General features: G+C 57.7%; 4 protein-coding genes across 14 annotated transcripts in view; 1 reads left to right on the top strand and 3 right to left on the bottom strand.

Annotated features, from left to right (window-relative positions):
• Positions 1–1,103: 1,103 nt before the first annotated feature.
• Positions 1,104–3,938, top strand: RNF26 (ring finger protein 26). Its single transcript, XM_006739712.3, has one exon. The coding sequence runs from the start codon at positions 1,700–1,702 to the stop codon at positions 3,002–3,004; it is 1,305 nt and encodes a 434-aa protein (XP_006739775.1). The 5' UTR covers positions 1,104–1,699; the 3' UTR covers positions 3,005–3,938.
• A 1,651-nt stretch (positions 3,939–5,589) lies between these two features.
• On the bottom strand, positions 5,590–7,736 carry C1QTNF5 (C1q and TNF related 5). The gene is made up of 3 exons (XM_081799302.1): positions 7,355–7,736; positions 6,800–7,056; positions 5,590–6,467 (listed from the first exon to the last, which is right to left on the bottom strand). The coding sequence occupies exons 2-3, from the start codon at positions 7,011–7,013 to the stop codon at positions 5,950–5,952; spliced, it is 732 nt and encodes a 243-aa protein (XP_081655428.1). The 5' UTR covers positions 7,014–7,056; positions 7,355–7,736; the 3' UTR covers positions 5,590–5,949.
• Positions 7,737–8,094: 358 nt separating this feature from the next.
• Positions 8,095–18,172, bottom strand: MFRP (membrane frizzled-related protein). 8 transcript variants are annotated; one of them, XM_081799298.1, is made up of 13 exons: positions 13,166–18,172; positions 12,952–13,054; positions 12,733–12,846; positions 12,439–12,612; positions 12,092–12,305; positions 11,533–11,663; positions 11,253–11,405; positions 10,988–11,064; positions 10,473–10,621; positions 9,832–9,962; positions 9,554–9,685; positions 8,512–8,639; positions 8,095–8,421 (listed from the first exon to the last, which is right to left on the bottom strand). In XM_081799298.1, exons 1-13 carry the CDS (start codon positions 13,217–13,219, stop codon positions 8,197–8,199), a joined length of 1,785 nt encoding a protein of 594 aa, XP_081655424.1. In that variant the 5' UTR covers positions 13,220–18,172; the 3' UTR covers positions 8,095–8,196. The 8 variants fall into 8 exon arrangements, with proteins under 8 accessions (XP_081655424.1, XP_006739776.2, XP_081655421.1 ...); XM_006739713.3 differs by having other exon boundaries at positions 11,280–11,405; XM_081799295.1 differs by having other exon boundaries at positions 12,952–15,124; positions 16,687–18,172.
• Positions 18,173–18,287: 115 nt separating this feature from the next.
• The window catches only part of USP2 (ubiquitin specific peptidase 2), a 26,119-nt gene continuing 18,093 nt past the window's right edge, over positions 18,288–26,313 (bottom strand). For 3 of the 4 annotated variants that reach the window (XM_006739714.3, XM_031034918.2, XM_031034917.2), the window contains exons 3-13: positions 23,067–23,117; positions 22,434–22,557; positions 22,137–22,248; positions 21,924–22,034; positions 21,682–21,746; positions 21,359–21,462; positions 21,190–21,270; positions 20,959–21,037; positions 20,627–20,734; positions 20,324–20,444; positions 18,288–20,045 (exon numbers count right to left, since the gene is read on the bottom strand). In XM_006739714.3, the coding sequence (XP_006739777.1) occupies positions 19,958–20,045; positions 20,324–20,444; positions 20,627–20,734; positions 20,959–21,037; positions 21,190–21,270; positions 21,359–21,462; positions 21,682–21,746; positions 21,924–22,034; positions 22,137–22,248; positions 22,434–22,557; positions 23,067–23,117 (1,044 nt within the window). In that variant the 3' untranslated portion in view covers positions 18,288–19,957. Of the gene's footprint in view, positions 20,046–20,323; positions 20,445–20,626; positions 20,735–20,958; positions 21,038–21,189; positions 21,271–21,358; positions 21,463–21,681; positions 21,747–21,923; positions 22,035–22,136; positions 22,249–22,433; positions 22,558–23,066; positions 23,163–23,970; positions 23,998–26,313 lie in introns of all 4 variants that reach the window. The other variant, XM_081799300.1, reaches the window with a different exon arrangement.

Genomic DNA, 26,313 nt, shown 5'->3' with positions numbered 1-26,313 from the left:
CGACAGGTGTGAGAGAGGCTAGCGCAAAACCAGTGGAATTTTAGAAACTGCAGTCCTTGCTCTGCACTGTGCTGTCACCCCTGGTGCGACCGACACATCTCAGTTAAGGCTTGCTGCATAACTCAGCTTCCTATCAGTGGGGCCTTGGGGGGTGAGGGACTCAGGTAGCGTTTGGGGTTGGGGCGGTGAAGGGGGACAAACACTTTTAGGAGTCCAGGCCAGGATGGAGATGAAGCGTTCAAACAAGCAGGAAATTAAAGCAATGGTGACCAGGGGAAGGATGAGACCCTCAAGTAAGTATCTTGGCATTAGTAGAGAACACCAGGTTTCCCAACAGATTTGGGATGGTGTCTCAAATATATTTTGAATATTAAAGGAAAGGATAACTTATTGAGGAACCTAGAGCCGCCCAGGGGTAGATATCTAACTAGAATGTTTAAGTAAAAATTTAACAGGGACTAGTGAAGGACTGTGAGCTATTTCTGGTCTGTGGCCTCCCTGTCATAAAGACAATGAGATAATCTCCTGAAGATGCGGAGAAAAGCTGATAACGCTGGAGGAAACAGTTTGGAATAGCAGCTTGGGAATCCCCTGTAACAATATGCTTCCCCTTGTGACCGGCTTGAGAGCAGGCACACCCTCTTAAACATTTTTTGTATCCCCAGTGTGTTTGCAGGAGCTCAATAAATGATAGACTAAATGAATGAATGAATGAATGGAGGAGGACGAGGCAGCGAGTCTGAGGAGGGTGTGGTAGCGGTGCAATCCCGGAGCCCAGCTCAGAGGTAGTAACCTTCAACTCTCGCCTAAAAAGTTCACGACGGGGGGTGGGGGGGGGGTGGCCAGGACGAAGAACAGCACCGGTATTTGGCCCCGTCCAAAATCCTGCTCCGCTTGGGGGCGGGGCTAGGAGGAAGGCTTAATCCGCTTCTGCCCGTCAATTGACCAATCACCGCCTCTAGGGGGCGGGATTTCAATCTGTTCCCGCCCTTCCCCTTGGAGAGTAAATACGTTTGGGCGCTGTTCAAACGGACCAATGAGTGCTCGATGTTTCCTCGGGTTGCTTCTCAACGATTGGCAGGAGTTCCTTGTCCCGCCCTCCTTGTCACGCTTTTTGCCCCACCCCTTCGCACACAAGATGGCGGCGCCCAGCGGAGTAGAGGCCGCGTTTGGGGTTTGCTGAGGCTGACTCCCTTTCCCACTACCCCTTTGGACGCAAAGCGCCGCGAGTCCAGAGGACGGGGGCCGGGCGGGGACAGGGGTACCTGCGTAGCTGGACCGCGAGCCCGCGCCCAGCCTGCGCCGCCCCCCCCCGGCCCCAGCCCGAAACCATCCGTTCCCGGCCTCCTCTCGGTCCGACCCACTGCCCGGCCGTGGTTCGCCACCACCAGGCCTCCAAAGCTGAGCTCTCTCTTCCAGCCCGGGCTCACCTCCACTTTAGAGATGTTTGGCCTCTTCCCTCCCAGACAGCCCGCCTTCAAAACCGGGACTCCTGGACTGGCGCCTGGCCCCCTTTCCCTCCACTGAGACTCCACCTCGCTCTAACCCACTTCTTCCTCAGATTCTTGGTTCTCCCTGGCTTGGAGACTGCTCACTTCCCTTCCAAATTAATCCCTGACGTCCCCAAATATTATCAGCCTTGACACCCCCCTCAGCCTAGAGCCAGACTTCCTTTTGGATTAACCTCCACAGCCCTATCATGGAGGCTGTGTACATGGTAGTGAATGGGGTGGGCCTTGTGCTGGACCTGCTGACCTTGGTGTTGGACCTCAACTTCCTGCTGGTGTCCTCCCTCCTGGCTTCCCTGGCCTGGCTCCTGGCCTTCATCTACAACCTGCCACACACGGTACTGACTAGTCTTTTGCACTTGGGCCGCGGAGTCCTGCTTTCACTGCTGGCCTTGGTTGAAGCCTTGGTCCGGTTCACCTTTGGGGGCTTGCAGGCCTTGTGTACCTTGCTGTACAGCTGCTGCTCTGGCCTGGAGAGCTTAAAGCTCCTGGGGCACCTGGCCTCTCACGGGGCACTGAGGGGCCGGGAGATACTGCACCGGGGTGTCCTCAATGTGGTCTCCAGTGGCCATGCTTTGCTGCGCCAGGCCTGTGACATCTGTGCCATTGCCATGAGCCTGGTGGCCTACGTGATCAACAGCCTGGTCAACATCTGCCTCATCGGCACTCAGAACCTTTTCTCCCTGATGCTGGCCCTGTGGGACGCAGTGATGGGGCCACTGTGGAGGCTGACGGACGTTGTAGCTGCCTTCCTAGCCCACATTTCCAGCAGTGCCGTGGCCATGGCCATCCTCCTCTGGACCCCCTGCCAGCTAGCACTGGAGCTCCTAGCGTCAGCTGCCCGCCTCCTGGCCAGCTTCGTGCTTGTCAACATCACCGGCCTGGTGCTGCTGGTTTGCGTGCTGGCAGTGATGGTGACCGTCCTGCACCCGGACCTCACCCTGAGACTGGCCACCCGGGCGCTCAGTCAGCTCTGTGCCCGGCCGTCCTACCGCCGGCTCCGAGAGGATGTCGTGCGGCTGTCTCGCCTAGCCCTGGACTTGGAGGCCTGGCGCCAGGTCTGGAGCCGCAGCCTGCAGCTGGCCACCTGGCCGAACCGGGGAGGGGCTCCTGGGGCCCCTCAGGGCGGCCCTAGGAGGGTGCCTTCAGCCAGGACCTGGCGACAGGACACTCTCCCCGAAGCAGGGCCCAGATCGGAGGCCGAAGAGGAGGAAGAGGTCAGGACGGCCAGAGGAACACCTGCCCGCGGCCGGGAGAGGCTCAATGAGGAGGAGTCTGTAGCTGGGCAAGACCCCTGGAAGTTGCTCAAGGAGCAAGAGGAGCGGAAGAAGTGTGTCATCTGCCAGGACCAGAGCAAGACGGTGCTGCTTCTGCCCTGTCGGCACCTCTGTCTGTGCCAGGCTTGCACCGAAATCCTCATGCGCCACCCCGTCCACCACCGCAACTGCCCGCTCTGCCGCCGGGGCATTCTGCAGACCCTCAACGTCTACCTCTGAAGACTCCTTGCCCGCCTGCCCACCCTTCCGTGCTCCGTGAGGCCACCTGCGCTAGGACAGCTTTAACACCTGACCTCTCGGTTCCTGGCCTGAAGCCCCTCCCGCCCCCGTGGCCGTCACGCCGAGCCTCCCAGCCGTACGCCCGGGACGCTGAGACAGGATAACTCTGGAAGACTGTGAGCTGGGTGGGGCAGGGTAACAGCTCTTCCTTACCCAATGCGTCCCTGTGTGATGCCAGAGGTGGTGAGTGTGTCACTATGCAAGGCCCTGAGACTGCTGTGGACTCCCCTCCAGCTTGCCAGGGCCCATCCAGATGCCAGCCTCCGGGGCTCCCCCTCTCCTTCTGGTTTTTCTGTTGGGGACTTGCAGGTCCTCTCCCCGGCCCCTCCCCGTTTCCTCCCCAGCTTCTGCAGCCACCACACATCACTGTCGTTTGGATGTTTTGGTAACTCAAGGGCCTTGGAACGAACTTGAACCTTTGCTTTCAGCCAGAGCACCTGTGCGCTGGTAGGCCTTGGGGATAGTAGCTCTCAGGTGCCCTTCGAGTTACCACTTCTGCCTGTCTTGATCTTCTGAGGCTTCCTCCCAACCTGATCCAACAGCGAGGATCAAGAGTTTACCCCTTTGGGGGGTGGGTGTCTGCACCTGGCTTCGGGACCATATTACCCTCTGGCACCCCAGCTCCACTGGGAGCCTCAGGAGGGATAACCAGATTTCTACTCCTACCCCTTTCACTCCCCACATCACAGAGAACAGTGGCATTTCCCTTCTGTTTGTCTCTCCCTGGCATTGGGGAGGGCAGACTGTGCACATTTCACTAGGGTCCAAATACGGAAGGGGCCAGCCTAGGAGTATGCAGCTCCCTGATGGGTCTCTCTGGCCCAGATGGGTCTGCCGGCCCAGTTTCTGGTGAATAAATTTCTGTTGACAGCTCTGACAGCCTCGGTGTGCATCCTTACAGGGGTGAGCAGTTGGTCAGGGTAACTGATGCTGCAGCAGGGTCCTTCAGTCCTGCTGGACTTACTGTGGTCTGTGGGGGACCTGGTGGGGGAGGAGATAAGATAGGATGTGAGGACTGTGCCTTGGGGACAGCCCGTGCCAGGTGTGGCTGGATTAGCTTTCGCCCCATCCAATTTGTGCCCTCATACACCTGGCTTTTGGAAAGCCCTCCCTATCTTTCCTACTTTTGTCAGAATGAAGCCCTAGTAGAGAGGAGTGTGACCGTTCTCATCCCTTGAGTCAGCTTCCCAGCTTCTCAGTGCTGCCCTTCCCAAGAGGGAATTTGGGGTTCTTGCTGCCCGGAGTCCAATCTACCGTCTGCTCCCTGGAGGAGCCTGGTGCTTGTCTTTGTGTCGCTTGGGCTGGAGTGGGGCCGTGAGGCCTCCTGGCGGAGAGCTGGGAGCTGAAGCCCAAGACCCGATCCCAGTCCCCACCCTCATATCTGCCCTCATAGGCCCAGCAAGAGGGAGGGGGGACGTTCCCACATAATTGTATGTTAAATCTAGGAGCATAATGCCAGGGGCAGCCTTCTGGAAGCTGTGGGGCGGTTGGGGGTGGGGGGGAGGAAGGGTAGGTCGGACAGAAACTGAGAAGAGGCCCCTCACATTCTCTGGGGTTGAGAGGCTGAACTGATTGTGGGTCTGGCAAGCCCTGGTTTGTTAGTCATTGGGGTGGGGGTGGGGCTGGGGCTGGCTTCTGAAGGTCAGAGGAGGGGAACCTTGAAGGGGCTTTGTGGCTAGCCTCAGACTTAGTGGCGCGGCCCACCCAGGCTATGCCCAGCACGGTGGGGGGAGTTCACCACATCCATCTTGGAGTTGGGAGGCCTGGGGAGGGCTTTTCTCCCCTCCCCCCAACCCTAGAGAGGGAGCTGAGCAAGGGGAAGCTTGGCTCCTTCCAGTCTCTGTTTAATGTGAGGATAAACATTTTATGAGAGAGGATAAACTTCCTGAGCTGGGAGCAAAGGAACCCCTTTTCCTGCACCCCCATCTGGAATTACATTAGCCGACCTCAATACCCGTCCTCCCCCTAACTACCCTAACAGTCGCGAGCTCAAGCTCTCCAGGATCTTTGCTGCATTCTGGAGTTGGGACGCCCCCTTGTGGTCAGCTCAGAAACGACTTATCTCTAGCCACCCCGGAACACACCACTTCCCTGGCGTGGGGGACAGAGAAATAGCTTTCCAGTCACCTAGAGACTGGACAAGCAGCCAGAGCAGTCACAGATGCAAACCCGGGGACCCTTACTGTGGATCAGGGTAGGGGTGTGTGTGGTGAAGGTAGCCCCCGCCCAGTTCATATGACATCTTTGAGTCAGAAAAAGGTGGCCAGAGCCCCATGCCAGAAGGGCACCCTCCTCAGCCAAGCACTCCTGTCCACATCCAACACAACTCAGGGGACAGCTAGCTCTACGGAGCGGCTTCTCATTCCCCGGGGCCTGCTTCCTCCATCTCCTGCCCCAGGGCTCATCCAGCCCAAGAGCCCTTCCTTCTGCCTGAGCACCACCCTGCCCATCTTCCCCATCGTTCCCTCTCCCCTCCCCCATCCGCACCATCAGGGCATCCCCACCACTAAAGAAGAAAGGCTGAACTGAGCCAGTAGGAGTTTTTTTTTTTTTTTTTTAATTGAATAATCTCTGAGAAAAGGGCCCAGGAATAGGAGGGACAAGGGAGAACCCAGAGAAGCAGAACACCAGGAAGAGGGCACCCCACCTCTGGGATCCTGGGCCAGAGCAACCGGGGGACCCACACCTGCCAGCACAGAGAGCTCCTTTGGTTTTGGGCAGAAATCCAGCCACTGCCCCTCACTGCCAGCCCTGATCTCAGACAGCCTCCGTCCCCATTCTCTGCCAGCAGCAGGACTGGAGTCGTTCACAACATCCCAAAGGGGGGCCAGCCCTCCCGGGACGATGTGGCTGTGAGTGTCACACCGCTCACTTTCCAGTGGGCATCAAGCAAAGACAGGGGAGTTGTGCCAGTCAGAATACACCAGAAATCCCGAGAAGGTGCTGTCTGTCTTGATGCTGGCATAGATGCCAATGTAATCGCCCACGCCCACCTGCACCCACACCTGGTCCTCTGGCTCCAGCCTCACCATGGCGCCCCCGGAGAGCGAGGCTGGTTTGGGCCACCCCCCAAAAAACTGGAAGAAAGAGGCGATGGACTCGCCATTCTTGACCAGATCGAACTGCAGGCTAGCCCGGTAGACGGTGGCGTGGACCGCGAAGTAGTAGACCCCGGGCACCCGGCAGGTGAACTTGCCGGTGGTGGCGTCGTAATGTCCCTGCTCGTTGACCAGCACGCGGTCGAAGGGTAGGGGCGCGTCGGACGGCGGAGGCACTCGGCTCTCGGAGCGCTTGGCGCTGAAGGCGGAGCGCGGAGGCACCGAGCACTCGCCCGCAGGCCCGGTGGCTCCCACGGGTCCCGTCTCTCCTCGTGGCCCGGGCTCCCCCCGGGGCCCCGGCAGCCCTGCGGGGGTGCGGGGCGCGGTTAGGGCCAGAGTGGCGGCGGCGGCCGGGGGCGCCGCTCAGCACCCTCCCCACCCTGTCTGGGGCTCCCGGCCGCCGCTTCCTGGGCGAGGGCCGCCCTGCCGCTCGCCACCACCCCCCCCCCGCCCCGGGCCCCGCCGCCCGCAGTAGACGGTCCCCGGAGCCGCGGCCGCCGCGCGCTGCGTCACCCTCCCAGCGCCCCGCTCCCGGAGCCCGGCGGCGCCCCCTGGCGGGACCCCGAGCCCCGGCCCTCGGCCCTCGGCCCGGCCGGCGCGGACGGCCCCGTGGACGGCGACCCCGCCGCCTTCTTACCCGGACTCCCGCCCTCGCCTTTCTCTCCCGGAACCCCGGGCGCGCCGTCGCGGCCGTCGCGGCCGTCGCGGCCGGGCAGGCCCTGGCTGCCGTGGTGGCCCGGCGTGCCGGGAAGGCCGGGGTGCCCCGGGCACAGGCTGGGGATCTTGTTGTCGTCCAGCGGGGCCGAGCCGGCCGCCAGGCCCAGGAGCAGCAGGGCGACGAGCGGTCTCATGACGCTGGCACGGGGGCTCCGGCCGCCGGGGTCCTCTCGCAGTCTGCGGGCCAGGCGGGACGGGAGTCGGGACCCAGAATCCCGGCACCGGCCTCGCTCCCCGCCCCGGCGCGGCCGGGTGGGTCCCCACCCCACTGCCACGGGCCTGAGACTGAGCGGCTGCGTGGGGGGGGGGGACGAAGGGGGGGCGCCCCCAGACCCAGGGACCCGGCGGGCGCCGGGGAGTGGCGGGGGACAGGAGAGGCTAGCCGCTCCCCCCACCCCACCCAGTGCCCCGCCCGCTCCAACTTTCCCCCAGCCCCTCCCGCTCCCACCTCCCTCCCACGCTCCGCCACACTCACCCCCTCCGGTCTCCCGGGGCCTCCGTGGGGCGCTCGCTACTCCAGACCCTCCAGCTGACCTCTGCCCCGCCCCTGCGCGTCTCCCCTGCCAGGCGTCCCCTGCCCTCGGCGTCCCCCTGGTTCGGGTGCACTCCCTGCCGGCTCCGGTCTGCTCCTCCCAGACTCCAAGAGGAAACCAGTTGTTCAGGGGCCAAGAGCTCCCGGCCGGGAAATAGCAGGGAAATAACTCGTGGTGTCGCCCGGCCACGGGCCAAGGTTTGGGGGAGAAAGGAAGGGGAGGGAGTCTTAGCTGGGCACAGGGAGGCAGAGCTGTGCGAGACAGACACTCGGGGCACCCACTGCTCCAAGGAGCCGGGAAGGAGAGATGGTGCCCTGACACAGACCAAGGACAAGACGAGTCCAAGGGAAATAGAAGCTGAGAACAGAGGGGGAGAGTTCTAGAGGCAGTTGGACAACTGGACCCCAGGCCTCAGAACAGCGCCTGCCACATTACTAGGCACTCAATACATTTTTGTTGAATAAGTGAAAGAGTCAGAAGGCAGGTGGTGGAGAACCTGAAAAAGTAGGTCTCCCCAGAGGGGAAGGCAGGAGATTGGAAATTGGGGTCAGAGGCTTGGGTGGGAAGCAGTCCTCACGGGCAATGGCACCGTGTGGAGTTGGGGCAAGTAAAGGGACAGGGAAGCTTCCATTAGCCCTGCCGAGGACTTCTCTTTCCTTCCCTGGGAGGCTCCAGACAGGATGGGCAGAGTCCCATGCTGGTCCTCCTTCCTTTGTCCCCTGCCTGCCCGCCCTGATCGGCAAAGGAGGATGGGCAGGCAGAGGGGCACGGGCCTGCCTCAGGGTCAGGGCTGGGCACAAGCCTCCAGGCCAGCCGCCTCAGGTAGCCTGTTGCAGTTGAAAGGCCAGGGGGTACCCAGTAGAGCCAGGCCAGACTGGCACTGGTGCTCAGCCTCCTGGCAGACAGAGCGGCAGGGGGGAAGGACACTGCCTATGGGGGTGCAGTGGGGCACAAGCAGCCCGCAGAGGAGCCTCCGGAAACTCTGGTAGCAGGGCAGACTTGTCAGGCTCTGTGGAAGGAGGAGATCAGCCCTCAGGCACCTCATTCCCGAGGCTCCCTCCACTTCCTGTGGGTCCCTCCTAATCTCTGCCTAGAGCACCTTGTAACCTCTGAGGATCTCCATCACCTCCTCCTGGGTGGCTATGCCCACCCAGACGTTTGGGAAGGCCGTGGCGTTGTAGCTCAGACCGATGCACATCTCCACCTGGACGGGCTCGCAAGCCAGCTCTGTAAGGGGAGAATTACTGGGGGTGGTACACAGGCTGGTGACCTGGGGCAAGTCACCCAACCGCTCTCTCTGGGTCATTTGGGGGTTGTTGTGGGAGTCAAAGGAGATAACATGGGGAGATGCTTTGCACACATCACAGGAGCCCATTATCCACAAGAGCCTGCCCAAACATCCTTCACCAGCCCTGGGCATGATGCAGGTGTCTCTCTGATCTCGGGGGCATGGGGCACTAACATTGGCAGGGCCCGCTGGGCATCTGGAAGGAAAGCCCCTGCTCTCACTCTCATCATCATCTTTTTTTTTTTTAAGTAGGCTCCACACCCAACATGGGCTTGAACTCACGACCCCAAGATCAAGAGTCGCATGCTCTACGGACTGAGCCAGCCGGGCGCCCCTCACCTTCTTCTCCGAGGTGGGCTGTGCAGAGGGGCTCTCTGTGTGACAAGGCTGGGCTGGTTCTTGAAACCCCAACCATCAACTCCCAGATTCCCACTTGCCTTGGGGGTGACGTTAAGTACCATTGTCACTACCGGGTGAGGATCCCTCCCGGACTCTGCGGAGTCCCCCCATCGGGGAGGACAGGGGTGGGCTGTTATAAAGTGTGCCAGTGGGGTTTCTTTTTTTTTTTTTTTTTTAAAGATTTTATTTATTTATTTGACAGAGAGAGAGACAGCGAGAGAGGGAACACAAGCAGGGGGAGTGGGAGAGGGAGAAGCAGGCCTCCCGCCGAGCGGGGAGCCCGATGAGGGGCTCGATCCCAGGACCCCGGGATCATGACCCGAGCCGAAGGCAGACGCTTAACGACTGAGCCACCCAGGTGCCCCGCCAGTGGGGTTTCTATGAATGGGCCCCAGCCTGCTCCAGCCTGCTCCAGCCTCCCTCCCCGCCCAGTGCTGTGGGGCGGGCTTCTCACCTGGGGGTGGGAGCAAGGGGCTGCTGCAGCTGTCATCACCGCTGTCCAGGCAGCGACTCCACGTGTCACACGTCCACTGCACGCTCTTACACCCTCCGTCACGGCAGGAGAACTCTCCGGGCCCACAGGGATCTGTAGGCATAGGGGGCATGGCGGTGCCCTGGGGCAGGCCTGTGCCCCCACACTGCCTTTGCGGTGCCCTGAGTGGGGTCCAGAGCCCTTCCTCGTCCTCCTGGAGGCGCCTCCACAGCCACACCCGCTCACCCAGGGCCACCTACTCTCTGTGGCATTGAGGGCCCGGTAGGTGGCAGAGAAGCCCCCGGTGCTGAAGCCACGGTCTGTCCTAAAGAGCACCACCAGCTGCTGGTGCGAGGAGATGAGGCGAGGTGGTGGCTCTGCTCCACAGAACCTGCGGGAGGCAGAGAGCAGACCTGGGCAGGGGGCCCCTGGCCTCCCCCCACCCCCGCCCGGGGGTGTTCCCGCAGGCCTCCCTCTGAGCTGGTGTTCTGGGCCGTGCCAGAGTGGGTGGGACACATGGTCGCTGACTCATGGCACTTAGGGCCTGGGAGGAAGACACACATATTCAGTAGGCAAAGAATTAAGCAAACTGCTTGAACTTGAGCCAGTCGGAGATGGGAAACACCAGTAAGGGTTTGAGGGGAAAGTAGGAGTGGGCCCCACGGGGCAGGAGAACCAGGCAGGGAGGGTACAGGGAAATGGCCTTCTGCACAGGGGCAATGCCGAACAAAGGCTTTGGGCTGAGGAAGGACAAGCCTCTTCCTAGGGTGACGGTGAAGAGACCCCTGGCTTAGAGCAGAAGGAACTGGAAGCCAGGGAGAGGGCAGGGTGGATCTGCGGGAGGCCTTGACCGTCAGACGCGGAGGATGGAGTTTCTCCGGGGCTCCTGCTCGGCGGCTACCTGCCCAGGAGGCCAAGGGCCCCTGCGTCGCTGGTCTCATACACCGCCACATAGTCCAGCCTGCACTCGTCCTGAGCTTCCAGGCTGAAGTTGTGGAACCGCAGTTCTAGGCCGTGTCCTGCAGGCACCGAGATGTGCCAGGTGCAGAGCTGGGGGAGGGCACGGGTGGAGTCGGTCAGGGTTCCTTCTCCTGTCCCGCTCTGCGCATCCAGGCAGGGCTCCAGAAGGGCTTTCTCCCTGCTGCAGGCCGGGCAGGGTGTGGGTGGGGGCGGCCCACCGAGCTGTCCGCATCGGTGGTGGAAGGGCCTTTGAACTTGTCTGCTCTCAGACAGAAGTTTACCCAGCACGGGAACGTCGGGTAAGCACTCAATGCCGTTCCCTCACTGCCTGTTGGAGCTCTGACCTTCCCAAGAACCAGGCGGCATCTCCCACGAGGTTCCCGGTCACACTAACCCGGGTGTGCACGTGGGTGTCCGCACGTGCCCCCCTGCCCTCCCCGTGGCGCCCCGGCTTACCTGGTGGTGAGGGTACCTCTGCGGGTCGCTGGGGGCAGAGAAAGTGCCCTGGAGCCCAGTCAGATTCCCCCCGCACCCTGCAGAGAGGAGGAGGGGCCCAGGAGTTTGCCAGGGTCTGTGCCTTCGCCCCGGACTGCAGGGGAGAGTTTGGGCCAGGCCCATAAGGAAGCAAGTTCTGGGCCAGGAGAATATCCGGGCAAGTTTGGGGCTGGGCCAGAGCTGGGGAGCCCTGGCCGGACCCGGGTCGGGAGCCCGAAGACAGTACCCGCGCTGTGCCCGGCGGGGCCCGCACCCAGGAACTTGGCACTGCAGCTGGTCTCGTCGCTGCCATCAGCACAGTCAGCAAAGCCATCACACACTGAGTCAGGCAGCAGGCAGACGAGCTGGTCGCAGGGGAACTCGGCGAGAGCGCAGCTCCCTGGGGAGGGGCGACGGGATTCAGAACCTCCCGGAGGCTCCACCCCTTTCTCGGGGGCGGGGGTGTCTGGAGGGGAAGGAAGTGGACGCTTGGGAGGCAGCCAGAGGCGGGGTGGGAAGACACTCACCGTTCCCGGGGGTCACAGCCTGGTACCAGGCGTGGAAACCAAATCCTTGCACGCTGCTGTCAGAGACGAATGCCACCCGGAGGCGGCTGGCGTTGGTGTTGAGTGTGGGGGGAGGCGCCCTCCCACACACTCTGCAAGGGGCCAGGTTGGGGGTGATGGAGGCTCAGAGCTCAGGGCCAGCCGGAGTGGAGGCTGCCCGGTCCCTGCGGTCCTCTTGCCTCAAGCCCTGACCTGGGGAGAATGGGGTCAAAAAGGGTCCTTTCATTTCCCAGGGAGCTCTGACTTTCCTGACTGGCACGTCTGTCCATCCGTCCGTCTGACCAACCATCCGTCCTTGTGGGCATTTCTTCTTGGGCAACAGAGGTGGGGGCTCCATCTGACAGAGAGGGGCGGTGACCTTCCCAAGGTCACACAGCAGGCTGGTGGCAGAGCTGGGCCCCTGAGGTCAGGTTTCTCAGTTTCTTCACAGCCCAGCCTTTCCCACTGCCGCTCCCCGGTTCTGTCCTCTAGACAGTGGTGCAGGGCAGGGGTGAGATCTCCTGGGGGCAGGGGGACCCACCTGAGGAGGGGGCCTTCAGGCTCAGGGGAGATTTCCAAGCGATCGAAAAGACAGGAGGCCACGCTCTCCATGCTGAGCGCTTCGATCTTGAGCTGTATTGCATGGTCTGCGGCCACCTGGATGTGCCACACGCAGTGGGTGTTGGGTGGGTAAGGGTCTGGGTAGTTGGGGCTGCTGAAGAAGCCCCTTGGGCCAGGAAGGAGGCCCCCACAGGCTGCAGAGATGAAGGTTAGAGTTCCGAGGTCAAAAGGAGAGAGACCCTTTTATTTCCAAGGCTCCCCTTCCTGCCCCCCCCCCCCGCCGCCATCTTGGGCTCTTCTCCAGGAAGATCTGCCCTGGGTACTCACTGGGCTGGGGTGAGGGGCTCATGCCTGCCTCCTCCAGCTGTCCTTTTGGGTTCCCAGATGCCGGAGAGGTGGTGGTGGTGGAGGGGGTGGTGGGGGTGGTGGTCCCGCTGGGGGTCAGGCCTTGGGCAGGCAGTGGCTGATAGGAGGCCCCAGACAGTGGTGTAGCCGGCAACTCTGGAGGGGGAGAAGATGGGGGAGTGGGATTCAGAGGAGTCGGTTCCCCAGGGGTGATGGATACAATGGTTCATGGTATGTCATTTAGAAGCCCTTCTCCCAAGCGGGCCCGTTGCTCACGGGCTAGAATGATGGCCGCCAGAAGCCCGAGCAGCAGGACCAACACACCGGCCAGCAGGAGGACGCACAGCCAGGAGAAGCGGCAGTCGGGCTGCAGCCCTCGGGGGCGCCGACCTGCAGGTGGGCGGGCGGGCTGGTGAGAGCTCTGTTCTCGCTCGGGGGCCTCTCTGTCCCCCCCCACCCCGGGCCCCAACGCGGGCCACTCCCTGAGACGGTTACCGTGCCAGGGAGCCGGGATGCTGCGGCCGGCGTCCTCCCGAGAAGCCGCTGGAGGGCACGGTGACCCCGATTCAGGCTCAAAGGCAGGATTGCAGAACTCAGTCTGAAAGGGAAAGACTGGGGGGCTGAGGGCCAGCGGCCACGCCGTCTGGCTCGCATGTGCCTCGGGCACGGCCGGCTCTAGGCAGGGAGAGCGGTCCTCTGTGACCCTTACCTTGCTCAGTTCTGTCGCCTCCACGCACAGGATGGTATCTGAGCGTTCCTTCATGGCTCAAGGCTCTGCATGGCTTTCTGGGAGTCCTTGTGGTCGCCCAAGACCGCCAAGGGCCCACTCCCTGATCCCAAACTGCCTATCAAAGGGGTAGCCTCTGTCCCCTTTGAGAAGGGGTTGCCAGACTAGACCGACTCTCAGACTGCCCTTGGCCGACTGGTCCAGGCTACTGGCTGCTCCCTGTGCTGGGGAAGGAGGCAGCCAGAAGGAATTCGCAAAGGCATGAAATGGTCCCTTAATCCAACTCAGCTGAGGATGCTAAGGTCAAGGGCTTGGCTCAGGGCAGCAGTCCTTAAAGGCACAGGCCATGGTTGAGAACACCACGCAGAGGAAACTAGGCACTCGTGGGGTGGGTGTGTGTGTGACCAGGGGAGCTGGACACCCCCTTTCCGCACCTCACCCCAAGTACTGAGTGAGTCCCCGAGGGGGGCTGGGAGGGAAGGAGGACCATGGCAGGCATGTCCAAGGCCTTGGAAGCTGGGTGTGAGGGTTTGGCAGCTTTAGGCCTAGGAGCCCTGAGGGGTCTGGACAAAAGCAGCTGTTCTCCCATCCGGGGCCTGGGGCGTTAGCCAAGCCCGGGTCTTTGCGAGGCCCCTGTGAGAGCACCTGTGTGGCCAGGACCCGGAGCTAAGCCAGTCCAGGAAGCACATGGTACGTACGCGCTGCTTCTGTCTGTGCTGGTGTGACTAGGGGAGCGGGAGGGGCGGGCTGTCTCTGCCCGGGGCCTGCCGGCCTGCGGAGGAAGGGCAGAGCAGAGGGAGGAAGAGGGGCCGAGTCCTTGGACAGGGTCGGCCTGGGCAGGCCCTCCACTGGGCTGCGGAGCCTGGCAGTTGGTACCATCTGCCGCAGGATAGAAAACCCACACTCTGCAAACTAGACCACTTCATGCCTCTTCCTCCGTGACGACAGTCTCTTGGAAAAATCCGGCCTGGCCCAGCTGTCCTCAGGGAGAAAGCAAAGGGCTTGTTAACCTGTCTTGCGTTAGCCATGCTCGGGCCGAGTCGGGCAGGGCAGGACGAGGGAGGCAGCATCATCTTCGTGGCCACCATTTGCAGAACATTACGTAGTAGGCCCTGGGCAAGAGGCCTTACGTGTCGTTTCCCTCCCTGGGTCACGCTACGAGGGAGCATAACCATCTCACAAATGACAGCACCGAGGCTTCCCCAGGGTCACAGAGCTGGTGCGATACAGAGCCAAGAGTGGAATCTAGGGCTAGGGAAATCCAAAGTGTGTGCTTGGCAGGACACACCTCTTTCAACCTCCACTGGGGCCGAGGCCTGTTGGCAAGAGCGGGGGACAAAGTGAGGAACCCAGAGGGGAGAGAAGAAACAAAGGAGATAGATTCTGTGGTCCTCACGCAACTGTCCTCATACTCAGGGGAGACCCTTCACCCCCTGGTTCTTCTCCATTCATCCCCTGGGGAGCCCTGGGCTGCTTGTATATGGGGGGCAAGACTTTTTCCCCAGACCCTTGGATGGGGACTGCTTTTAGAGGGTTTGAGAGGTCAAAAGTATTTCCATAATGACACTAAAACATTATTTGCCTTTTCATTTGTGAGCACAGAGCAGTTTTCCAGAGGCTGTGCTGGAAGCTTCTCTCTGGCCTTGCTGTTGTCCGTGGCCATCCTCTGGGCAAGGGGAACTAGGGCGCTCCAGCGGTGTCTAGCTCTCTTGGGCTTCGGCATGGCTCCCGCTAACTCCCCCATGCTGACCCCACACAGCCTTCTCTCTCCTTGACTCTCAGGCTCTTCTGTCACCAGGAAGGGCGAGGCCAGCCTGAGCTTGGCTAGAACATTCTGGGACTCCCGGCTCCTTAGGTTTCTCTCCTGCTAGTTCTCTAGCTCAAACTTCCACTCCAGCCAGACCAGCCTCTTCACTGGCCCTGGAACATGCTGTGTCCTTCCTGCTAAAGACAAGTGCCCAGGCTTGTCCTCTCATCGAGAATGCCTTCTTTTTCCTTGTTCCCAGGGCCGGCGCAGGAGGTGTGCATTAGGGTCTAACTCTTCTTCCCCACCCAAATCTGTCAGTCGTCCTCCTCCTCCTATCCTTGTTCACTGCCACCCCTAGCCTTGACCCTCATCCCCTGGTTTCTGGATGTCCCCTAGTCTCTAGGAGCCTGGAAGACTGCAGCTCCTTTCCAGACCACCTTCCGTGATCTCTAAGAGGCAGGCCAAGCTAAATATCAGGCAATCAGAAATGCTCATCCCTTGGATTGGATCGTCCCTTCTGTGGCTCTACTTCACTAACTCTGGTTTGGGCAGCACTATACTTTGCATTCCTGAGCCTTCATCATATGTTGCTCGGAGGAGAAAAGAAGGCACAAGCGTCCTGAGAGGCTAGGGGAACCAAACGTTGGCTGAGCATCACCCCCTAAGGGACTGTGAATGTTGATGGCGCAGTCCTGCAAATGTGGGGGTGTTTGTGGGACATGGACATTTGCATACCTAGTGTGTTCCCAACACAGCTCTGAGTAGGTATTGTTATGCTCAGATTACAGAGGGGGAAACTGAAGCTCGGGGCGATTAAGTAATTGGCTTGGACTGTAAAGGCTGGTCTCTTTCTGCTGCCTCCCGCTCAGGTGCTTGTTTCGGCCTCTAGAGCAATGAAGGACAGGGGCCCTCAGAGGTGCTCGGCCCAGACCCTGCCGGGTCCAGGTCTGTGAAAGATCGTGCTGGTTTTGCTCTTGGGTGTGTGTGGATGGATGGAGTCAGGGAGTTTCCTTGCTACCCTGCTGTTCAGCTCAGTTCCCAACAGACACAAGGTTGGAAAATTTGCTGCAAGAAAACCCTGCAAAAAGCTGTCAATTATTCACCCAAAAGGCGAAGTACTCAGAGTACTCAGATGGAAAGAGAACTGTCCTGCCTCTGCCATTGACAAACCAGTGGACTTGAGCCAGCCTTCCCTAACGCTTGTGTCCTCACTGGCCAAATGAGAATGTGGGCAAGGTGACCTCTATGGTCCTGACTCTAAAGCTCTGCAGAAAGGAACAGGTATTTTCTGAGCACTGGTCGTTAAAAAAGAATTTAGAGTAACTCTCAAAAACAGACCAGAGGCACGAAAGGCCCCCCGACTTGGGACTTTGAGGCATGTATTTAGAGAAATGACTTAGGAGGAAGACCCTTGAGCTGAGAACTTCAAGGTCCAATCTCCTTAACGCAGATGAGGCACAAGGCCCAGAAAGAGGGACGTTCTTGCTCAAGGTCACACAAGAGAAGTTGCAGGGGGAGAGCCACCCTTCCTCCCCAGGGGGAGGCCTGCTGGAATGCAAGCAAAGAATGGGGGCAGAAATCCCAGTTGCTAGGAGGCAAAGCTGATGGATAAAGAAACACAGGGACAGATTGTGTTTGGGATCTGTGTAGCGCTGGGACCTGTTGCCATGGGAATGAGAAAGCGCCACAGGTTAAGTGCAGAAGGGAGAGCTGGGAGCAAGGGTGGAGCAAGCGGAGCCCCTGCCCGGGGCATTACCTGTAGTCCTCTGCTCCCCTGTGGAAAACAACAGAAACCACCTCTGTGTCCACATCCAGTGAAAAACTAGTCGAGGGAGAGGTGCGGCAAGTTACACTGGTTTGGGACTCACCCGTCCACTTTGCTAGAAGCCTGTTTCCATTTTGAAGACCATCCTGTTGACCTGTGGTTTGGGGGGGGAAATCATCTGCATTTAAAATCTTGCCCTGGGTCAGGCTGCTTCCAGGGCAGGCCAGGGAGAAATCCTAGGGTTTGAGTCACTGTTTTCCCCACTTCTGGGAAATGCCCAGAAGCAATGCTCCCACCACTGTCTCATCCCATGATGTGAGTTTAATAGCAGGCACTGCTGTCTCAGCAAAGATGGAATAGACAGGCCTTGATTTTCCAGTGTCTGGAGTAGGGAGGCAGCTAGGAAAAGTCCCGATAGAATACTCTAAGTTCAACTGGAGGAGGCTTCAGCTTCCAGAGTTCTAAAATCAGTGGCAGAGGGACGCCTGGGTGGCTCAGTTGGTTAAGCGTCTGCCTTCGGCTCAGGTCATGATCCCAGGGTCCTGGGATCAAATCCCGCATCGGGCTCCCTGCTCCGCCGGAAACCTGCTTCTCCCTCTCCCTCTGCCGCTCCCCGCTGCTCATGCTCTCACTCGCTAGCTGTCTCAGATGAACAAACTAAAAAATATTTAAATAGGGGCGCCTGGGTGGCTCAGTTGGTTAAGCGACTGCCTTCGGCTCAGGTCATGATCCTGGAGTCCCGGGATCGAGTCCTGCATCGGGCTCCCTGCTCGGCGGGGAGTCTGCTTCTCCCTCTGACCCTCCTCCCTCTCATGCTGTCTCTCATTCTCTCTCTCTCAAATAAATAAATAAAATCTTTAAAAAATATTTAAATAAATAAAATCAGTGGCAGAAAGGGGAAGTCTGAACAGTACTAAGGGCTAGAAGATAAAACCAAAGGAGACAAGTCCCCGAGTGCCGCAGAGGCAGTCTCTTTAAAGAGATTAAGTCTGTTTAAACCTTGAAAAAAGCACTTTGGAGAACAAGACCTTTAACATCAAAGCGGCTCTTTCTAGGTATTAATAGGGCAAGTTGAAGTCTCCTGTTTATCAAGGGCCAAGTCTTGATTCCTCCATGTCCTGGTACAGCCCCTCTGCTCCGAGAGCAAACCTGGTTATGGCCAGCCTCTGCTGGAGCTTGTCCTAGGTCTGTACGGGCACCCAAGTGTCACGGGAACCGTGAGTCCACGTAAAGAAGCGTCTGCTGGCTACGCATTTCTTACGGGTGAAGACGGTGTTGGGCTTACGTGGGAGACGCATGCTGAAGTAGTTAGAGATGGTAGTGACCCCTCACCCCTACGTGTTTTGCCCCCAAGTATCTGGAGACAAGTGTGGCAACCTGTTAACTGGTGAATCCAGATGAATCGAGCATTCAAAATGTGTGCTAGTTCAGTTTTGTAGAGTTGAAAAATTTAGACTAAACAGTGGGCAACATGTTCGAGAACTTGAAATTCACGGTCCAGTTGAAGCAGTAAAAACACGTGGCGACTAATCTGCTCAGAGTGCTTCCTGGGGGCAGGCCCTTCCCAAATCAAGATGCCGTCACTTACCAACTTCTCAAAGCTATTATTTATTCTGTACAAGTTTCCACTGGACATCAGACATTCTTCTACTCTTGCTTACACAGTAAACAAGTGCACATCAGCCCTTTGGCTCAGGTTCACAGGGCTTCCCTGGGGAAGGGGGTCAGGCCAGTTAAACTTGGGGCGTCTTTCTCTGATGCCTCCTTCTGGGAGCATTGGAAAGCTTCAGGCTCCAAGGGGCACAAGCTGGGCCCAGCCGTGTGGATGCACAGAGCTCTGTGCCTTGGTGCTGAACAGCTTTACTCTCTGTGAAGCACCGAGTTTTGTCCAACTACTCAGGGCAAAATCACGCCCGTGGGAAAGAATGGTACAGCTGAGGCAAGATGTCCCCAAACACCCAGGCTCCAGCTCCTGGGGTAGGACTGAAGACTGATGCCAAGAAGGGCTGAGGGGCGGCATGGGCATCCCTGAGAAACTCGGTCCAAAGGGCCTATGTCTAGGAGGCTCTGAGAAGGGGTGGGGGCACGAAGGTAAAGCACGTTAAAAGGGAATAAATTAAAGGTGAGAGAAACTCTAGGGATAAGGGGCTTGTGCTATCCTTCAAACAGCTGGGGGGAGTAGACCAGGGGTGGCTTAGAGGAAGTGGGCAGGAAAAACTTGATACACTACCAGAAGAAATCTCCTTCTACCTACTCTCCGCTCCACCTCACTGCAATGCAAACCGAGCCAGGGGCTAAGGGTATGACCCCCATCTCCCCCAGCGGGGTTGAACATGGCACTGGGGAAAAGGGAACAGGCTGAGGGTATTTCATGGAGGGGCAGTTACCCCCTGGTCCCCAAATGCTATAAGGCACAATTCTTGGAGGCAACTAGATTCCATCCAAAACATTAAAAAACAAAAAACAAAAAAACCCCAAAACTTGTTAGATCCCGGGTCTACTGTGGCTGTGCTTGGGGCCTGGCCAACACCCACCTAGCACCACTGGGGGCTAGCATTAGAAAAGCTGTACTTGAAGAAAAAAAAAAACAAAAAAACCGACCAGCACAACGTCCCAGCTGTGAAGAGGTGTGAAGGAGAGCATCTCCAGTCTGAAAACTTTAGTGATGGTAATTTAAAAAAAAAAAAAAAATTGGGTTTCTAAAAACCCAAATCAGCTTTTTTCAAAGTCGTCCCCTTGTCTGTCCCCCTGGAGTTAGCAGCGTTAAGAGGGCTCTTGGCTCATGGGTGTTTCTCTTGCTTCTGGACCCGTGAGCGGGGTCCAGGTGAAGACAGGTGCCAGGTTCGGGCGCCGGTGCTTCCAGGCAGCGATCCTCCCAGCAGGCTCCAGAGGGCGCTGTCTTCTCGGGAGGAACTGGGGGCTGGAAGGGCAGCAAGTGGACCAGGATCTTCTCCCCACAGACTGCCGTTGTTTATTACACACAGGAAAAAAACCACAAGCTTAAAAATAAAAACAAGAGAAGCCGAGGGGGCACTGTGCTGGCTCCAGGCTCTGTGTCCTGTCGATCTCCGTGCCAGGTGTGGCTCAGGAGCTCCTGGCTCCCTGCTCCAGACCCTGACCAGGCTGCAGCAACTCCTGCTCGGCAGCTTTAGTTTATTTTTCTCTTATTTGTCAGGTTTTTTTTTTTTTGTCTTAAAAAAAAAAAAAACTTAGGGTGTGGGGCCACCACGGGGAAGGGAGAAAGGGATGTAGCTCCTCGCTGCTACATGCGGGAGGGTGGACTGGCCAATTCGTAGAAGAGCAGATAGGCGTCGCTGGTGCGCACTTGGCTGGAGGACATGGGTGTGACGCTGTGGAGAGAGGGGTGGAGGGATGTCAGAGCCCTGGAGAGGGGGCCACCGGGACACACACGGAGTGGCTGACGGACCGTGAGGGCCCATCGCTCCTCTCCCTAGGTGTCCCTGAAGCCGACCTCTTTTGCTGTCTTCTAGAAATTCTGCAAAGGGGCAGTAGACTCGGACGTATTACACGGACTTTTGGCTCCGACTTCTATCCAAAGTGGAAGCCACACAGGTGGGTGAGATACAGGTGTCTGGCAGCCAGGAGCCCTGCCTGAGAGCTGTCTCACCTGGAGTCATTGAAAGTGTGCCATTCGCCCGTCACTGGACTCCGGCAGTAGGCCGTATAATGGCCGCCCATGGTGGTTCCAGAGTGATTGGACACAGCGTACAGGTTGTAAACAGCGTGGTCTGAGGAGGAAGTACAAGGTTTCAGGCCCCCCAAGCATTCCTTGCCCCACCCTCCCTCTCCTTCCTGCCTCTATTCCTGATTTTAATAACTTGCTCTTCAGTAGCTTCCTTCTACCTCTTGGCCTCTCATCTGGATTTTAGGCACCTGGGCTTTGTTTGCCCTCCCAGCTGAAAATACTCACTGGTGTTTTCTGAGGCAAATTCTCTCAAGTCCAGGTCTCTTAGCGGGAAATTCACAAATGTTGTGAGCTTGCTGGTTCGTATCCTGGATTCTGAGAACCGCTTCAGATCTGGGGTTGACGTGAGTCAAGGACAAGAGAGGGTGGCGAGGGTAGTCAAAGTAAAGGGGGCTGAGTCCTAAGAGGGTGAAGTGCTTCTCAGAAGCAAAAGAGCAAACAGGGAAAGGAAAGTCTACCAAGTTTCCTTTTTCCTACTCTGTTTGCCCTCAGTTCAGCCCCTTGTCATCAGTCACTACCTAAAGGCAAGCCCTTGCCATGGTGGATGGTAAGGATACGGAGCACCAAGATCTTTGGGAACCTCTGGATGGAGAACTTCTTTATACATCGTTTTCTGGCTCGGCAGCGACAGCATGTCTGCAAGACACGACAAACAGAGCTACAGAGGACTTGGGGGAGAAGTCAGCAGGCCGAGTCCAGTAACTCGTTGGCTGCATCTGCTGGTGACAGGTCTTTCCCAGAGTGGGCTCTTGGATGTGTGCTCCTGATCCCGTGGAAGGGGGACTTACTGGCTTTTCATCGCCATCAAGCACATCCTCTTTGGTGAAGAGCCTCATGCAGTCCATTAAAGTTACCTCAGGATAACCTCGCTGGCAGAGACAAAGAGTAAAAGTCACAGAGATCGACGACACAAGGTAAGAGGGGGCGCTTCCAACATGGGGCAACAGGGGCACATACCTTAGCGATGGGCAGTGAGAGGTCCCAGAAGGGGTCAAAGACTGTAGAGCAGTAACCACAGTCCATACATGTCAGGGAGCTCTTTAGCTGTCCAACGAAGAGATCTGCAGAAGAGATGGGACAGCGGAGCTTAAACCTGGAGAAGGAGCACACGTCTTCTCTGGGCTGTGTGCCTGCTCAGTGCTCCCGCCTCTGTCCCTGGGCCACCGGGCAGGAGGAGGGTCCCCTGAAAGGAGGACTCTTAGGGCTTTTCACGCTCATGCTCTGCTCAGGCAAAAGCAGTTAACAGAGAAAGCAGGCCTTCCTCCCATTCATGCGCTTACCCCCAATCCGACTGTCTTCCCGTTCTAGATATTTCCTCCACATCTGTCGTCCTTTCTCATCATCACTAGGAACCAGAGAGAGGGAGACAACCGGGTCAGAGCTCATGCCATGAGAAGTTTACGGGTCCATCAGTCTAACTCCTTAATATTTAAAATTCTCTCCAAATTACTACCCCCAAAGAAGTCAGCCAAAAACTCAAGTTCATTCTCCCAGCCAAAAACCCACAGCATTCTCCTCTTACGGAAGATGATCGAGGTTCTCAGGGTTGGACTTGGGCCTCACTGTCACTCGGTTCACCTCATTGTGGAGCCCATCCAGAAGAAAGCGAAGAAACTCCTGAGCATCTTGCTGACTGAGTCCAAAGGAAAGAGAGTGAGCACTACCTCTCATTCCAAGAACCAACCTGCTGTGGCTGGCACCCACCCCAGGGAGGACACGTCTGCAAGGCTCTTACTTATAGCCAACGAAGCGCGGCGCATATCTCTGGATCTGGGTCTTGAACTCAGATGGGCTCACCACATCATTGGGGGATGAAGTCCATATGGTCTGGATTAGTTTTGCAAACTCTATTGGAAGGAGAGGGTAGAGAGGGGGCATGGAGGACAGGTGAGACATTTTCTGTAAGAAATTCAAACTAGAATTCCACCAAAACGAAGCCAAAGAGAGAAAAGTAGGAGGGATACATATAACATCCAGCTACTAATATGGCCAAGAGCAGTGCGGAGCAAGTGTCCGGGACAGGACCCCTCACCTTCCATGAGGGCGGTGTGTGCATTGCTGCTGTGGCTGAGATCCCGCATGAAGAGCCTCTGCAGGCAATAATCCCTCAGCTCCCGGGTGTTGCTCAGGCACTGCAGAATGGAGTTCATGAAGCACTGCAAGAGATCATCCACTCCGTAAGACAGAGCCCGGTCTGGCAGGTCCGCTTACCTAGTACCAGAGGCCCTCTGGTTCATCTACCCCAGAAATGAACGCTCCCACAGCCTCAAGTTCCTCTTCTTACAAGGGAAAGGGGTGTCATGAGGCCAATTCCCCCTGCCCGCACAGGTGATGTAACCGGTTATTGACTGTGGAGGTGTACAAACGGGTGTGGGTGAGCTGGACAGAAGTGGGGGGGAAGGGATGGATGTCCTTCAGGAGAAGGATCCAGGAAAGTAGCTGACAGTGAAGAGGGCAACTCCCCTTTAGTAGTGCTTCCTGCTGGGGGCCGGGAGAGAGGCAGAGCGCCAGCCATTCTGTAAAACCCACCAGCCAGGATGGGCAGGTATCAACTGGCCTCTAGAGGATAGGGAGTCAGCAGGAGCCAGGAGGGAACTTCTGGTCAGATGTCCATTGGGACAGTAGGAGGTGGCCTTAGGAAAGAAGTGGGCTGGGAAGAGCTCACCGTGTTCCCAAGGTTTCGAAGACCAGCCAGACCCTGGGCGCTCTTAGAATTCTGTAAGCAAAGAACACATGGCATATGAGGCTGAAGGCGAAGAGGCTGGGCCTGTGCTAGGCTTGCTCATGCAACTATCTGCTAGCTGGAGCCAGGAGCACCAGGCACACATGTAATTCTCTCTTCAACACACAACACAAATATTCTTCAGGGCTTTCCTTTCTCTTGTTGACATGTGTTTTCCCCCGATCTGTACATGCCTCTTCATTCTCTGCCATACTGGAGGCTGGAGATTAGAACTAGAGCCTAGGAATTCGTGTATTTGATTCCCGGCTACAGGGAACGCCGGGTCCCACATCCGGGCACTATCTCAAATGACCCACTTTTCTACCCCTAGATGTCCAATACATGAAGCAGCTGTCGTAACGGGCACTTCAAGGAGAGCTTGAAATGTTCAATGACAAAACATCTGAAGTGCGTTAAAGATCTTCAGCTGGGGAAAACTGAAGTTGGCCTGCCATTCTGAATTGTCGGAGACAGGTGGAATTCCTTTCAGCTGAGCTCATCTCCTAAAGGCTGATTAAAGCCCGGGAGAATCCTCCTTGCCTGGCTCAGGTTTCAGCATCCTGACTGGTTCCTAGCTGGGAACCCATTTGACAGGCAGATTGTGGCCATGCAGAGGTAAGCACCAGGCTGAAGGTGCCACTCCTGTTCTTGTCCCTATTGTGGAGGCTGGTGAGGGGGGTTGGAGCGAGACAGCTGCTAGGTCCAGGTCTCTTGGCTAATTCTGGCCCTACCTCCAAGGAGTCAGAAAACCTTCGGGCTCAAAGGGTTAAAGAAACAGTGTGCAGATGAGCCTGCCACCCCCTCTCTCAGGGAGGGGACCCGGCAGCCGGCAACTCTGGAGCAACACTGACTGGGGCATGCGTGGGGCCAGCTCAACCCCGATCAGAACAGGAGCCTGAAATAACTCAGCTAAAATTACTCATGCCGTGTGCTGACAGCCTCTGAGGCTGTCAGCAGCTCAAAGCCCATGAGGTTGTCAGCTCAAGGGGGTGGGGTGGGGAGAGGCAGGCTGAAGGAGGGCTTTTCTCAGGAATTGCCCTGCTGATCCCACAAGTAAGAGGATCCCTTCTTGCCAGTGATCAGGTCTAACACTAACAGGTAGGAAAGGAAATATACTCCAAAGAGAGACCTGGTTTCCACCTGCAGTTATCGAGCAAAGCTTATTGGCAGCAGGTGGGCATAAGCATCCTCGAACTCTGCCAGTGCTAGTGGTATATGGCCCCAAACACAAAATTTAAATCTTACCTTTCCGACAGTCTAAACCCTGATGTTCCAGTAAGAGGACCACAACAGAGATAATTCCCTGGACAAAGACCTTATCAGCATTTTCAGGTAAACCTGGAGAAGGACTCCCCTGGGGCCCAACAAAAACACTGAAGTCTCTGAGTTGCCCATTCGGAACTAAACGTTAAAGCCTGTCCACAACAGGATACCCGTCCTCCCCTCCCCCAAGATCCACCCTCACTCCTATTTTTGGCGGTGCTTGTTAGTTCTTACCCCCTGTGCCTCAGACAACATCTGTCTAAAGGGTTGTAGAAGCAAAGCCTGGTGATCATGTCAATGTGCACCAAAGTGGGCCTCCAGCTGAGGCAGTCCCTCAGCCCTAATGGGGGCAGGGCAATGGAAAATTAGAGGCGCCTTTGTACCGAGGCACTTCCATGGTGTTGACACTTTTAACTCTGACCCAGCACAGTGAGGGTCAAGAACAACACATCCCCACCTACGGTTACTGTTCTTGAGGATCTAACTCTACTAATGGCCTGGCAGGTGGAGAGATGGGGAAGGCTCCTTTAAGGTTTTGCCAGGACCCTCTGTTTGTTTTTCTTTTTGTAGGGGGTGGGGGTGGCTCGTGCCTTTGTCTAAAATTTCCTAAGTTCAAAACTACTTGCCAATTTCTAAGCGCTCTGTGTAGAAGGCGGCTGGATGAGAGGAGTCGGAGGGTGGGAGTGGAGGGGAGAGCAGGGCTGTTCTATGCCCAGCCAGATACTCTTCTGCCATGAATAGGAAATCAGGAGCTCCAGGGAAAGTCAGCACTTTCCATTCCAGAGAGGAACAAAATGTCCCAGGAGTGACCTTTCTTATGGGGAAAACAATCCTACCTCAGGGCCAACAGGGAGAGGCTAGAACTGGAGAGGTCGGGAGAGACCCCACACAGCGAGCCTCTCACAGGGAGAGAAGGAAAGGATTCCAGCGGCTATGTGGAGGGCATGTGCAAAGGCTTGAAAGAGTCTGGATCAAGAACTTCCTTAAAATTAGTCGTCAGCAAACCTAACCTTGACTTAGGGGCAACCACTGTTCTAAAAAGTCGATGCCACCTCCACGGTTAGTAAACAGACAGTATTCACCCTCCGTGAAGGAGCAGGGGGCTCAGGAAGAGCCCGCTCTGGCTTAATGGGGAGGAAGCGTTTGAGGAGGGGGGTCATATAAGCAAGGCTGATTGAGGTTTGTGTCTTCACACTCAAGACCCCCGTAAAGGGCTTTCCTGCTTGCTCCACCTGTGCCATGAGGGTCAGCCAGGGGTCCTGGCTGTGGCCAAGGAGCCTGGTGTGGCCCTGGCACGGGGCAGTGCACGCACTGCCAACTCAGGAGCTGGTGCCTGTTACATAAGATCCGTCAAGCTCTGGCCCCTTCTCCCTTCCCCAAGGGGGCAGTGCCCAACCTCCAGCCCCAGCATGACCCTGGGGTGGTACTTCATTTGAGGGATCCACTGCCCACTTAGCAGAACTGGGGGAGGGCCGGAAAGGAAAGGGAAGCTGCCTTCTTTCACCTGTCTGCGACTCCTCTGCCCTTCACAGGGTCAAAGGACCCCCGTTACCAACCCTTCGGAAGAGCGCCCTTTGGGACCAGTGAGGAGGGGGCGGCTCTTTCCCACCAGCCCTTCTTGCTGGGTTTTGGCCTTGGAGGAGTCACGGCCGCAGAGTCCAGCGTGCTGCCGGCTCCCTCACACAGCGAGAACTAGTCAAGGTTACGCTTTCCTGCACCTGTCCTGAGAGGTGCCAGGAATTAAGAGCCCAAGGGCCCGCGTCACAAAGAGGGAGAGGAAGAGGGGAGGGGGGGGACCTCAGGGGCTGGGACCTCAACAAGGGGAGGGGGCCGCGAGTAAGCCTGAGATCACCTGGGGAGGGGGCATTCTTTGCCGGGAGACCCTGGGAAAGGGGGGGGGGGCTGGGAAGAATCGGTCCCCCCCAAC

This window comes from Leptonychotes weddellii, chromosome 11 (assembly GCF_054177405.1).
Source record: "Leptonychotes weddellii isolate Sample4059 chromosome 11, ASM5417740v2, whole genome shotgun sequence".
NCBI classification, from domain to species: Eukaryota; Metazoa; Chordata; class Mammalia; order Carnivora; family Phocidae; genus Leptonychotes; species Leptonychotes weddellii.
The sequence above is the reverse complement of the archived record's forward strand: the minus strand, read 5'-3'. Positions and strand labels throughout refer to the sequence as shown.